Raw genomic sequence first — 15,485 nt, 5'->3', positions numbered from 1 at the left:
TCAATTGACTGATTTCCTTATTTGAACTGTAACTCTGTAAAATCGTTGAAATTGTTGCATGTTGGGTTTATATTCTTGTTCAGATAGATAAAGCATATTTTTGACCAATCCCTTCCATCTAGATCCCTATCCTCATCTAAAAAAAGTAATGCAAATAAATAAAAAGTCGGTCATCCTGACAGCACAATATTGGCCAAGACCACCCATGTCGGTCATCCTGACAGCACAATATTGGCCAACACCACCCAGTCAGTCATCCTGACAGCACAATATTGGCCAACACCACCCAGTCAGTCATCCTGACAGCATAATATTGGCCAACACCACCCATGTCGGTCATCCTGACAGCACAATATTGGCCAACACCACCCATGTCGGTCATCCTGACAGCACAATATTGGCCAACACCACCCAGTCAGTCATCCTGACAGCACAATATTGGCCAACACCACCCAGTCAGTCATCCTGACAGCACAATATTGGCCAACACCACCCAGTCAGTCATCCTGACAGCATAATATTGGCCAACACCACCCATGTCAGTCATCCTGACAGCACAATATTGGCCAACACCACCCAGTCAGTCATCCTGACAGCACATAGTCAGTTGATCCTTGCTTAGGGTTTCCAATGCCACTGCACACACGCAAGCACACATGCAAGTGCACACACACACAACTCATTGAGGTTTTCCTAGTTAGGAAAATGGGTAAAAAAATAAAAATCAATAGAATTTAAAGCCAAAATACAGAAAACAATGTGGTCTTACAGCCTATCAGTCCCCAGTTTCACCTTCATTGCTGTATTTTAGTCGAATCAGTAGATTTCTTCAATAGTCTTCCTGTTCACACTTCCCATAAAATAATGGCAGAGGGAAAATAGCTCTTCCCAAAGGCATCTTTTCAAATTGTTTCAGCATTGCATAGTTTATTTGGTGAGCATGTGCGAGATGTGATCTGAAGACGCTTCTTACCTTGTGACCAGCAGGTGGGACCCCATCCTCCGTGACGCTTTGCCCATTCTGAAAATAAACGAGAGAACACGGTTTCAGTGCCAATATGTTTGCTGTGCGTGAGATTGTATGTGTGGGTGGGAACCATAGCAACCTAGAGCATCTATACTCATTATGCTACTTTGTTCCTAAGCTGACAAACCCAGTGGGTTTCACCTGTTGAAATGGCCAACCACAGTTATCCTCCAACAATGTATCTAGCTGAAGCATTGTTAAGAGCCCTTCAAAGAGAACATCCATTTGTTATCAGCCAGTCTGCACATTATTTCCCAGCATACACAGCATGGACCAGACGCTAAAGCACCAGATGACATAATTGCCATGTAGTTTCACAAGAGCAGGCACTCTTTAAATGTCATGATGAAAAGAGAATCACGGCATTTCAAAGACCAATACATGACAGGCTGGCCACTTTCCAGTGAAATCAAACTGCCATTAAAGCCACGATGATGATGATGATTAGGCAGCCTGATTCATTTGAATAACCAACAGTTACTGTATATAAAGACTCCAGGTTTCTGGGTTGAGTGTAATTGACTAAATGTTTCACCCAAGGCCTTAGTAGATGGTTTGGTACATTGTAGTGCAATATCCAGCTACCACAGGCCATTAAAAATACTGCCACAGGCCATTAAAACAGCCGGGGGCAAGTATCTCTACAGATGTTCAATCTCTGTTTTCACAAAAACTAAATATGATTTGTTTGGTCGGAAGCATTCTGTAAACTTATACCTAAGAACACACAAATTCACATTCTTGTTTTGACAGAACACACACACAACAAAAAAAAAACACCCTCTCTCTTACCATACCATACAAAAATAGAGACCTTGTTATATATTGCATTTTGAAAAAAAAATTATAATAAAAAGAGTCGAAGACACAAAGCGAGGTTCAGGCTTGACGCGCCAACACTGACCGAGCCCCCCGTCCGTCATGTCACAATGGAGAGGCGAACCTGAAGTCACACTTCCTCTCCTACTCTTCTCCCGACGACAATACAGTTGTTTTCTTCTAACACACACACACACACACAGAGCCAGCCAGGATATTGATTAGCCTTAAGTTGTGATAAAGAAGAAAAAGAGCGGGAAAATGGCTTATCTGAGGCACTGCCCTTGGTCTGAGGGCAGAGAAAGATCTTTACTAAACGGAGAACCGTGGCCTTAACCTCCACTCACTAAGATTGGCCACGATAGTCATCTCACAGATCGATAGGTCTGTTGGGTGACACAAATTAACTTGCATTGGAAATGTTAAGTTGCATCAGTCTCAAAGGCTGCATTTATACAGATTGACCAATTCTGATCTTTTTCCACTAATTGGTCTTTTGATGAATCAGATCAGCTCATTAATTAGGCAAAATATCAGAATTGGGCTGCATGTGTAAACACAGCCAAAAGGACCAAGAGTGAGACATTACTGCAGCGGCCTCTGCCACAAATCAAGAGCGCAAAAGGAAAGCAGGATTACTGTAATCATAGAATGTTCTCAGGGCACACCCTCACCAGAGAACTTGTTAGGCTATCAGGTCTAGGAAACACAATGAGCTTCTCAAACCCAGCCTGAGGTTTTATGAGAGTGCAAAAGGAAGATCAATATAAAAAAAACATTTTTTTTTTTTTAAAAAGACTTAACCTAGCTGGTGTTTTCATCCAGTTTTGTGACAGATTTTTCATGAGAATTTTCCGACCAGTGGTGCGTTTCCACAAAACTGACTTACTGCGGATAAAAATCAGTGTGTGATGGCGTAGTGCACACAAAATTGACTTTTTCGCTTAAGTTTTCATGCACCGAATAAAAATCTAAAAGTTGTGTTGTTTCCATCGCAGTTAAACTCTCCCAATAGTTTTGTCACAAACACTGTTGTGTTAAATAGCAAATATAACTACTCTGGTCTTAGCACATGCTCTCTGGCCAACAGTTCGCAGTACGGGTAGGCTGTGCGGTCACTGGATAGTGTAGTCTACATGAGATTATTATGGATAAGAGCGAGAATTTGTATTTGTCAAACGTTAGACAAGCATGAATCATCACGTCACCAGAATAAGACCCTTGATATTTATTGGAAAGAAGCATCAAGTTTACTTTGATATGGTGGTTATTATATACATATTTGCTCATAAAAAGGCGTTTCCACTGCCATTTCTTGCATACTTAATTTAACCGACACAAAAGGATCCCACCATAATCAAACAAACAATTCTGTCAACATTTATAAAATTGTCTTTGCCATCACAGCTGTCGTGTTTTTCATTTTTTTCCTCCATACAGTATGAATTCACTAGCATAACAAAAGAAATGTGGATGGTAAAGTGGTTACTGACTGCAGTTGTTGAAAGGGATAGTTCAAGTGACATCACCCACAACACTATTCCAGGCAGTGATGTCACAAGGTTTACATCCATGGGGGTGGTAAGGCATTTTTAGTATGTTCCAAATGTTACACCTAAATCACCTCAAAATTACAGAAAACAGGCTTGTAGAGGTGAACTACCCCTTTAATAAACTTAAAACTCAAAAGAGAGTTGTGAAACACTGACCTAAAAAGGAAACACAAACCAACAATGAATCATAAAAAGGAGGGGTTTACACACAAAATAATAAGAAAAATATAAATAAAAAATAAAAAAATAAAAAATAAAAAGAGGCTCCTTGGAGGAGGAAACCAACTGGTTGTCTGGTTCCGGAGTGTTTCCCTAACCTCTGTGTAGACTTCCCCTCCATCTGGTTCCGGAGTGTTTCCCTAACCTCTGTGTAGACTACCCCTCCATCTGGTTCCGGAGTGTTTCCCTAACCTCTGTGTAGACTACCCCTCCATCTGGTTCCGGAGTGTTTCCCTAACCTCTGTGTAGACTTCCCCTCCATTTTTTGCACTTCTTCCCTCCTCTACTTTCCTTATCCCCTCCCATAAAGTTGTCACTACTGTAGTCATAATCCCTGGGTCTTCAGGAGAGGTTGGAGCAGGAATGTGGAAGATGCTGCTCCACACATTTCGGCCTAATTAGCCCTGCATGGCTGATCCAAGTGGCACAGTTAACCACGCTCTCCCCTGAGATTTCAACCAGAGTAAAAACACACACACACTTTAAAATTACATGCTCACACTTACAATTACACACTCAAACATATTCCAAATGTACATCAGGGCTCCCCAAATGGCAGCCCACAGGACGAATTTGCCCCATCCCATGTAAAAACAACAAAAAAAGTTATAAAAAAAATAAAAGACACCAGTGAATCAGATTCCAAGTGATTTTTATTTTGGAAATCTGTTCCAAAGTATTCTCATGCATAATTGTGATCGTACACAAACGTAAGAACGTTTTAGTCAACTGTTGTATCGGTTTGTCCTCGTTGCTGTCAAGTTGCAGTCTACAAAGTATCTGTAATGATGTACCGACCCCCTGACCAGCCGCTCAATAATTACACACACACACGTATATAAAATCTAGTTGATGATCCCTGATATACATTTCTGTACACACATGTAGGGCTGAGTGGTACATGGTATTTTACTATATAATATAGCTACAGGTATTGATCCACCGATGTGGATTTTCACTGTACCTTCACTAATGGTATTCAAATCAAATTGCATTTATCACATGAGCCAAATACAACAGCAGTCCACTGTAAGGTATTTTAATGTTTGATTTGTTATATCATTTAGTAAATGTATGACAATGCTGAAATTGAACAAAAAATGCAAATAGAAACCAGTTAGAGGCTACAAAATAGGATTTTAACGCGGTGTTCTACAAATAGGACGACTTCACTGTCAGTTTTGTGCAGAAACAGTATTTTTGATTGAACAGTATAAAGCAACCAGAACGGAGAAAGCCCATTAAAACCACTCGGAATTAATGTGCTGCTATCCTAGGGTCATGCACTACCCATAATGCATTTTTAGAACTTTCATTATTCAGAAACATCAAATCCCATCATAAATTATATTTTGCCATCGCCCTACGCACATAGCTTGGAGCCAGCCATGTGACACAATTAGGTTACTCAAAAGACATCTATAATTCATGCAACGTAAACAGCCTTGAAGAACTCATGGCGTGGTTAAAATATAACTTCAGTGTAACAGCTTTGATTATAGCAGCAGAACCACCCTGAAAACCAAGCAACTGGTAATCTCTCCCTCACACACACACAAAAAAAAAGACAAAAAAAAAAAGAAATACTGCTTCATTCATAGTGCAAAAACTGTACTTCAAACCAAAATGCTGCAGCATTGACCATCTTTAATTCATAAGCCTAGCTTTACTTAGAAACAACTAGAATGTAGCATACACTATCATTCAAAAGTTGAGTCACTTCGAAATGTCCTTGTTTTTTTTAAGAAAAGCACATTTTTTTGCCCATTAAAATAAATGTCAAACTGATCAGAAATACAGTGTAGACATTGTTAATGTTGTAAATGACTATTGTAACTGGAAACGGCTGATTTACGGAATATCAACATAGGCGTACAGAGGCCCATTATCAGCAACCATCACTCCTGTGTTCTAATGGCACGTTGTGTTAGCTAATCCAAGTTTATCATTTAAAAAAGGCTAACTGATCATTAGAAAACTCTTTCGCAATTATGTTAGCACAGCTGATTTACTGATTTAAAGAAGCAATAAAACTGGCCTTCTTTAGACTAGTTGAGTATCTGGAGCATCATCATTTGTGGGTTCGATTACAGGCTCAAAATGGCCAGAAACAAAGACCATTCTTCTGAAACTCATCAGTCTATTCTTGTTCTGAGAAATGAAGGTTATTCCATGCGAGAAATTGCCAAGAAACTGAAGAGCTGGCTCTAACCAGAATAGAAAGAGTGGGAGGCCCCGGTGCACAACTGAGCAAGAGGACAAGTACATTCGTGTCTAGTTTGATAAACAGACGCCTCACAAGTCCTCAACTGGCAGCTTCATTCAATAGTACCCGCAAAGACCCGTTTCAACGTCAACAGTGAAGAGGCGACTCTGGGATGCTGGCCTTCAAGGCATTTTTTTTGCTTTTCTTTCAAAAACAAGGACATTTCTAAGTGACCACAAACTTTGAACGGTAATGTAGCTATTTTTATTTAACTATGCAAGTCAGTTAAGAACAAATTCTTATTTACAATGACAGCCTAGGAACAGTGGGTTAACTGCCTTGTTCAGGGGCAGAACGACACATTATCATTATTGAATCCCCAAGCTGACGCAATCTAGCAACCTTTCGGTTACTGGCCCAACACTAACCACTAGGCTACCTGCTGCCCCTACCTGCAGCTATGAGGAAACAAGGAAAGCGACCTCATACCTGCCAGTGTGAAACTAGCTTCAGGTTGTGTTATCACATGCCCCTATGGCAGCCAGTAAGTAATCTCATCCAGGTTGTTATCACATGCCCCTATATTCAGCCAGTTAGTCATCTCTCCCAGGTGGTGTTTGTTCCACAGGTCACACCCAGATCAGATGAAGGTAAGCCTAAAGGCCCTTCTTTGGATGCGTTTCAAGATGACTACATTGCAGTCACCTTCCAGATCTCATAATGCCAGCGTGCAGCACCATTACATTATAGTAGGTCTGGAACATACCCAATCTGCTTACATAATGGCCGTAGCTCAGTAGAGCACACAGCCTTGGCCACGCACAACTACAACACCATCGTTAAGTTGACAACACAACGGTAGTAGGTCTGATCACTGACAAGGCGGTAAGTGACATGGCAGTGTGGTGCCAGGACAACATCTCCTTCAAAGTCAGCAAGACAAAGGAGCTGATTGTGGACTACAAGAAACGGAGGGCCGTGCACACCCCCATCCGCAGGGTTGTAGTGGAGCGGATCAAGAGCTTTAAGTTCATCAGTGTCCAGATCACTAAGGATCTATCATGGTCCCAACACACTAACCAAGTCATGAAGAGGGATCGACAATGCCTCTTCCCTCTCCGGAGGCTGAAAAGATTTGTCATGGGCCCTCAGATCCACAAAACCTTCTACAGCTGCACCATTGAGAGCATCTTGACTACCTGCATCAGCGCTTGATATGACAACTTCTTGGCATCTGACCGCAAGGCACTACAGAGGGTAGTGCGTACAGCCCAGTACATCACTGGGGCCAAGCTCCCTGCCATCCAGGACCTCTATACCTGGCGGTGTCAGAAGAAGTCCCGTAAAAATAGCCACTCAAGTCATACTGTTCTCTCTGCTACCACACAGCAAGCGGAAGCGATGCACCAAACTAAACTAACTTTGACTCATCACATACGCTGCTGCTACTGTTAACTGACACTTTATTCCTAGTTCCATGTACATATCTACCTCAATTACCTCGTACCCCTGCACATAGACTTGATACTGGTACCTCTTGTATATAGACAAGTTATAGTTACATTTACATTTTAGTCATTTAGCAGACGCTCTTATCCAGAGCGACTTACAGTAGTGAATAGATACATTTTTTCCCCCTACTGGTCCCCCGTGGGAATCGAACCCACAACCCTGGCGTTGCAAACACCATGCTCTACCAACTGAGCCACACGGGACCGTGTAGTTACTCATTGTGTATCTATTATTTGTATCATTACACGTTTTACTTTATTATGTCTCCATTTCCTCTCTCTGCATTGTTGGGAAGGGCCCGTAAGTATTTCACTGTTAGTCCACACCGGTTGTTCATGAAGCATGTGACAAAATGTGATTTGAACCATTGGCTGCTGTGTGCAGCGCGTCTGCAACATAGTCAGTCTGGAACACACCCACTCTCTCTCTCGGCATCCCTGTGTGGCTCCGAAAGTGTACCCTGTGCTGGCAGGCCACGCATGGCTCAGAGGAATGTGGACCATTGTCTCAGTTATTAACTCAACCCCTGGCCTCTTGCGTAATAACAGGGAGATCTCCAGAAGTGCTGACAGTCATCCCTTGCAGAGGCTTGTTGTGTTCTGTTCTGCTCTGTTCTACTCTCCATCAGCAAATACCTGATAAAAGCATGCGCCAAAACGCATTGGTTTTCACAAATTATTTTTTTCGCCGCGAACTTGCAGTGTCCTGCCAAGAGTTGGTGAATATATTTTCATGTTCAGCTCCTTCTGCTGCACCTGGGTAGAAAAGCTTTGCTGGGAACAGAGGACTAGTGTGTAGTAGAGGTAGATGCCTGATTGCATCAGTCGCAAACATGTCCTCCAAATTAAAAATACAACATTTATATCAAAGCATTACATGTTCACCAGAAGAAGGGGTTCATGATAATATGAGAAGGGAGGAGAAGAGCAGTTAGGGAATATGTCAAGCAATATGAGCAGGAAACAAAAATCATGTGCCCCACATGTACAGGGGAACAATAACAGTGACTTCATCAGTGATCAAAGAAGTGTCTATGACTAGGGCATTGCTCTATGTCGAGGCATCTGTCGGGGAATCTCCGGATCACGTCGGGGAATCAGGGGATTCAGACGGATAGCCAATCCCAAGTCGCACCTCCCCCTTTGCCATAACCCTTCGATGGTTTGCTTTGCCATAACCCTTCGATGGTTTGCTTTGCCATAACCCTTCGATGGTTTGCTTTGCCATAACCCTTCGATGGTTTGCAGATCTGAAGGTTCTGGATAGGTTGGTCTATAAGCAGCAGTGTGGGGGAGACTCCACATTACAGATTTGCAAACGTCAAAACAGTTGGGGCCAAAGTGGAGAGGAAGGGAGCAAACTGGGACCGGAAGAAGCCTGGTGGTGTGCCAGGTGCGATCCAGTGGCAGCACATGGAACGAGACTAGTATAGGGAAAGGAACGGAACGACAGGTGACGTGATGACAGGGAGGAATAGAGAGAGGGAAGAATGGAGGGATAACTTTGTAGTGGTATGTGACTAAACCCTGGGCCGGATCTGTAGCCTTCGCACCGTCTCTAGTTTCAAAACAGAGTCACTGACAGGAAACAAACAGCTCGTCAGCTGTCATCTGATAGGAGAGAGTAGCTCCTCTCCCAGAGTGGATGTGTTAAGACTGTGTTGATTATAACATTTATATTCAGATCAGACGTTCATAACAATACGCTTGGGTATTTGACATCCTACTATTTAGAACTGTACACAGCTGTCGACAGTAGCTGACATCATTATCAGCTCAAATATAGCAATGGACCAATGGTAAAATCTGAACCTAGTTCGTACTTTGACGGTCAGTACCTTACATTTCCATAACGCTGTTAATGAATCTGACCTTGTCCAAACCAATAGTAACCCAAAACCACAACCCTTCAAATCAATCAATCCACAGCTCTCTCTGGTATCCAACCCCAGCCTTAACGTCCGTCTGTCTCAGGGCTCTCAGTTTACAGCTCAATCAATCCACCTCGGCCGTCGGTCTAAGACCGGAGCGGAGCCAGGTGCCAACGAGAGCTGTGACTTACAGCCTCAAGCTCAATGGGAAAGATCTGTGTGCCGTATTCTAAAGGCATTTGTCATCTCTCTACATTACTAAACCTCGCTCATTTCGAACACATCGTATTCAAAAGGCCCATGACACGAAACGAGGCAAGACAGGCATCATGTCACCTGCCCATCCAATCTGGTGGGGATTGGGGAAGACCTCATTCCCAACAGGTGTAGTATGGCTACACTCCTCCAGTTTAACCGAATCACAACACAAAGAGAGAGAAGTATGAGAACATAGTAGACAGAATGGGCTTTCTAGGTTTACATGTAATGCTGATTCGTGAGAGAACACTAGTTTATTGCATTGTGACTGAGACAGTATGTCACTCTTGCCTCCAATTTGCCTTTTCAACAAAAGTTGCAAGGTCATGACCATAGTAAAAATTCCAGCGAGGACTTCCTGGCAAGCAGCCACCAGTCAAGAGGTGCTGAGGACATTCAAAAAGGCAGAAGCTGAGTTCAGCTAATGTCCTCTGAACATGAGCTATTAGGCTAGACTACCTTACATCAAAAGGAAAAATGTCAAGCCATGCCAACAACTGAATAAAACAGGATATGAGTGGATGGGGAGAGTAGCCTACTCACTTGATAACAAATTAAACTAAATGGCAGAGGAACATTTAAATAAGTATTTTGAACACGTTTTAGAGTCTACAGGACACTGCTCCATGGAATCAATTACATCAAATTATACCCCGTCAGATTTGATTTTGGCACACTTTGGCTAAATGTTGTCACACACATGGGTACATTGCATCAACCTACTGTAACAAACAAGTAAGCGCACTCCTTAACTTTACAAACTTGTCAAATAACAACTGGGGCGCCTTCAGCAGGACAACGTTTTGAAACGTTCAGATAACATATTTCTATGTAGAACAAACATGCATCTCTGACATGCAGAATATGGAATCACGTCGGCTCCATGTGGCATTTCTATTTCCAACTCCTGAGAACGTTTTCGTTCTGAACATGGCCCAAGTCAACATTGTTCCATTATGTCAATAAAAACCAATTGATCCTGGTATTTATTGTCAAGTGTCTTTCCAAGTACACAAATTAACAGAAGGGAAAAGTGTAGCCTACAGATAGCCTATATTTGGCATGCGGAATGACAATAAGAGCAATTTCACCGGTGTCCTTACCTCTGAGTCCAGTGTAACTAGTTCCATTTGGGGCCATGGCTCCGCAAGATGTGCAAGAGGCATTATGCAGGTTTAGTATCGTTCTCGGCTATCGAAATACACGTTCAGTTTACCCAGATGTATTGGGTTGTAGAGTGAGGTTACGTTACCCTGAACAATGTCTTGTTTATTCACAATCTCAATTCCGGTCGGTTATGATGTATCAATTCAATCCCCGGTGCAGACGCGTATTCCAGTCGCACTCGGAAGCCGTTTGCTACAAACAAATATAAACCCGACAGAAAAGCACACGAGAAAACTATTGATCCAGGATATGAGTAAAATCAAACCCCTCTACACAGGTAGCCTAGGTCAGATTTGTAGTGAAGAGCCGACTGAGTTTCCAAGCCGTTTAATAGGCTATGCAATTATATTCATTCGCCAAAATAATTAGCTTTCTCTTGAGTCCATGTAACCTAATTAATCGACGGCGCAGCCTATTATATTATAGGCATACAGCTTCTCTTCTTCTCTGTATTTATGAGAGATTACTCGGAATGGGGACTTCGTTCTGTACTGCCTCCAGAATGTAGCGTTGAAGCTGAGCGCAACTCGACCTGTTATTGGCAGACTCCAAACTGATTTCCTCCAGCCCAGTATTGGTCGGTCCGCCCAAATGTATTTTCGCCATCCTCTGGAGGCTGGTTGAATTGCAATTTATGTATAGGATTACCTTACGTAATACACCAAAGCGCACCAAATGTACTTAAAAAAAAAAAATACAGTAATCAAATTAAAAAGGTTAGCAGCGTAATAAGACCTTGAAGATAATTTTGTTCAGCATGATGGTAAAAAAAGATAATGGGGAGGAGAAAAAGGACGGGAGAAGAAGAAGACAAAGAAGAAGAAGAGGGGGGTCAAGGGCGTTGATGATGAGGATGGTAAATAGTGATTCATTTTTATGCACAGAGGTGTCATGCCCATTCATTGCAAGTGCTCGCGATCAGTGTCCCTTCAAAAAGACATTTGGTACATGACGCATTTGAAGGAAAACAGTTAGAATTTTTATTAGTTCATAAATTGTATCAAATTTCTTGAGTGTGGTGTATCAATTGATCTGTGCATAGTCGAGGGTCATTGTGTTACTGTAACAATGCCTACATTTATGTTAATTTGTTTTGGTCTCTCACTACAACATTTGCCACCAGAGGAGGCTCCTCAGAGGAGGTAGGGAAGGACCATCCTACTCAGTGAATTTCATAAAAATAATGAATGTATCATTTTTTGGATAAAACATGTCACCAAGTAACTGATTAAAACACACTGTTTTGCAATGAAGGTCTACAGTAGCCTCAGCAGCACTCTGTAGGGTAGCCCCATGGTGTAGCCGTCCTCCTCTGGGTACCTTGACTTCAATACAAAACCTAGGAGGCTCATGGTTCTCACCCCATTCCATAGACTTACACAGCACTTATTCCAACTTCCGGAGGACGTCCTCCAACCTATCAGAGCTCTTGCAGTATGAACTGACATGTTATCCATCCAATCAAAGAATCAGAGAATGAATCTAGCACTGAAAGCATAAGCTACAGCTAGCTAGCACTGCAGTGCATAAGTAGCGGGACTGAGAGACTGAAAAACAGCTTCTATCTCAAGGCCATCAGACTGTTAAACAGCCATCACTAACATTGAGTTGCTGCTGCCAACATACTGACTCATCTCTAGCCACTTTAATAATGAAAAAATTGATGTAATAAATGTATCACTAGCCACTTTAAACAATGCCACTTTATATAATGTTTACATACCCTACATTACTCATCTCATATGTATATACTGTACTCTATACCATCTACTGCATCTTGCCTATGCTGTTCAGCCATCACCCATTCATATATTTTTATGTACATATTCTTATTCATTCCTTTACACGTGTGTGTATAAGGTAGTAGTTGTGAAATTGTTAGGTTAAATTACTTGTTAGATATTACTGCATGGTTGGAACTAGAAGCACAAGCATTTCGCTACACTCGCATTAACATCTGCTAACCATGTGTATGTGACAAATAACATTTGATTTGATTAGTTGACTCAAAGAGAAAAGACAATAGTTGAACAGTTTTGAACAAATACATTTCTTCAAAAATTGAGAAGCAGCAGAGAGAGAGAGAGATGGCATTTTTTTTCTTCCTAGATAACTTTTCACTTACTTATTTAATGCAGCTAATTTAGCCTACTCAACGACAGGACTCAAACAGAAACTATTGCTATTTATGCTAGCTAGCTGGCTAAGGCTATCCAACATGGCAACTCTTCCAAGTAAAGGTAAGCTTTTGGTTTTATTAATTTATTGCCAATGGTGCAACTGCTAGCTGTACACTGTACTACATGATTGTACACATGGAAATGGGATGAGTCATTCAATACAGGATTGGTTACATGTTAGTTCTATTTTGTTGTCTACAATATAATGTTATTTTGGTGACAACGATGTAGGCTATGTAGCAGTTAGTGGCTATGGTATGATGGTTTGTCCACAAGCAAAGTTAAAAAGGTGATAGTGCATAGATGTGAAAAGGAATTATACAATGAGCAAAGTGATGATGCTGTATGTGGCTGCTATGAAAGTGAACTGTGTTTGCGGGTGATCAGGGGTGTCATAATTTCGCCAATTCTTTTGCAAAACGTTTTTCAATAAATGAAAGCAACCTGAACGAAACAGGGAGGGACCTACCTGAATTTGGCCAATAGAAACTCTTGTTTTAGTTGGATTGTAATAATGATTTCACACCAGATCAGCTAGATGCAGGCAAGAGTGTGCAAGGCGGTATCGAATGTGTCATTGTCTCTCGACCTGTGCACCTACGTTGTAAACTTTTATTTGTGGCTAAGTTGTAGCAACCTCATGATGAAAATAGGAGAAATTCAAGTATCACGTAGTAGCTTAAACCTATCGAAGTCACATTGAGCTGGGTGAATGGAATATGAATGACAGTCATCCAATATGCTGCAATAGAAATCAGGCAATGCGCATTAAAAAAAAGTCCCTAATCTCAAACAGCACTGACCACCACTGTTTGTCCCAAGGCCTTTTCATACAGAGCACAGTCCGGAGAGCTCCCCCTCTCCATCTAGTCCATTCACTGGGCTAAGTGAATATTGTTGCTGGCTGAATTTGGTTACTATTGGCAACCAGACATCATCTAACATACTAGAGACAAGTACTACGATCTATGATTAACATTAGGATGAATACTTTCAGTTTATAGGAAATTATGAAACAGAACAATATAAGGTTTACTTGTAATATATATATACTGTATATATATACACACAGTACCAGTCAAAAGTTTGGACACCGCTACTCATTCCAGGGTTTTTCTTTATTTTTACTATTTTCTACAATGTAGAATAATAGTGAAGACATACAAACTATGAAATAACACATATGGAATCATGTAGTAACGCCAAAAAATATTAAACAAAGCAAAATATATTTTATATTTGAGATTCTTCAAAGTTGCCAACCTTTGCCTCGATGAAAGCTTTGTACACTCTTGGCATTCTCTCAACCAACTTCATGAGGTAGTCACCTGGAATGCATTTCAATTAACAGGTGTGCCTTGTTAAAAGTTACATTTGTGGAATTTCTTTCCTTCTTAATGCATTTGAGCCAATCAGTTGTGTTGTGACATACAGAAGTGGATACAGAAGATAGCACTATTTGGTAAAAGACCAAGTCCATATTATGGCAAGACCAGCTCAAATAAGCAAAGAGAAATGACAGTTCATCATTACTTTCAGTCAATGAGGAAAATGTCAAGAACTTTGAAAGTTTCTTAAAGTGCAGTCGCAAAAGCCATCAAGCGCTATGATGAAACTGGCTCTCATGAGGACCACCACAGGAAAGGAAGATCCAGAGTTACCTCTGCTGCAGAGGATAAGTTCATTAGAGTTACCAGCCTCAAAAATTGCAGGCCAAATAAATGTTTCACAGAGTTCAAGTAACAGACTCATCTCAACATCAACTGTTCAGAGGAGACTACGTGAATCAGGCCTTCATGGTCGAATTGCTGCAAAGAAACCACTACTAAAGGACACCAATAAGAAGACGAGACTTGCGTGGGCCAAGAAACACGAGCAAAGGACATTAGACCGGTCAGTGGTGGTTCTAGCTTGTATGGCTCCCTGGGCGAACCCCCCCTTCTGCACCCCTCCACCCCAATCACCATTCTGCACTAACTGTCATTTTTATTCAGACATTTGGAACAACACAAATAAATATTCATAACATCTAAAATTATATAAATATAAAAATATATACAAAAGTAAGACTCATAAATTTCAAAAAGAAATAACAAAGACAAATAGAAACAAATTTGTGCCCTCGAGCATCAATACATTACCCATCCCCCAACACTGTCAACCAAGAGTCAAGACTAAACCAATTAACCTTGGTGGTGTGCAGACTGGTTTTACATTATTCTTAACGATTTCACACAAACCAGAAAAAAATGCAACAATATGTCTGTGAAACTATATATTCACAGTATTATGAATGAATTGTGGTTTATTTGGTAGCATTTCGTAGTGTGACTGATTTTACTAATTGCATTAGTACTGTACAAAGTTAGAGGTGTTCTATTTGATAGATTCCCCTGCTCCCCCTACCTCAGGCTTCCAGTGGGGAGACCTGAGGTCAACCTAACCCCGCTCCCCCTGCCTCGGGCTTCCAGTGGGGAGACCTGAGGTCAACCTAACCCTGCTCCCCCTACCTCAGGCTTCCAGTGGGGAGACCTGAGGTCAACCTAACCCTGCTCCCCCTACCCCAGGCTTCCAGTGGGGAGACCTGAGGTCAACCTACCCCTGCCCCCCTCCCCATCTCGTACTTCTGAGTGGCAGACCTTCCCAGGCAGTAGCCTGCCTAGCTCACAAACTA

General features: G+C 41.6%; 1 protein-coding gene across 3 annotated transcripts in view; it reads right to left on the bottom strand.

Moving 5' to 3' along the window:
* LOC106612640 (ribosomal protein S6 kinase 2 alpha) overlaps positions 1 to 11,182 on the bottom strand; it is an 87,536-nt gene extending 76,354 nt beyond the window's left edge. For 2 of the 3 annotated variants that reach the window (XM_014214040.3, XM_014214199.3), the window contains exons 1-2: positions 10,568 to 11,182; positions 974 to 1,021 (exon numbers count right to left, since the gene is read on the bottom strand). In XM_014214040.3, coding sequence (XP_014069515.1) covers positions 974 to 1,021; positions 10,568 to 10,630 — 111 coding nt within the window. In that variant the 5' untranslated portion in view covers positions 10,631 to 11,182. The remainder of the gene's footprint in view (positions 1 to 973; positions 1,022 to 10,567) is intronic. The other variant, XM_014214259.3, reaches the window with a different exon arrangement.
* Between the last annotated feature and the right edge of the window lie 4,303 nt (positions 11,183 to 15,485).

This window comes from Salmo salar, chromosome 01 (genome assembly GCF_965601325.2).
Source record: "Salmo salar chromosome 01, fSalSal1, whole genome shotgun sequence".
NCBI classification, from domain to species: Eukaryota; Metazoa; Chordata; class Actinopteri; order Salmoniformes; family Salmonidae; genus Salmo; species Salmo salar.
This window is presented reverse-complemented; position numbering and strand designations above follow the sequence as displayed.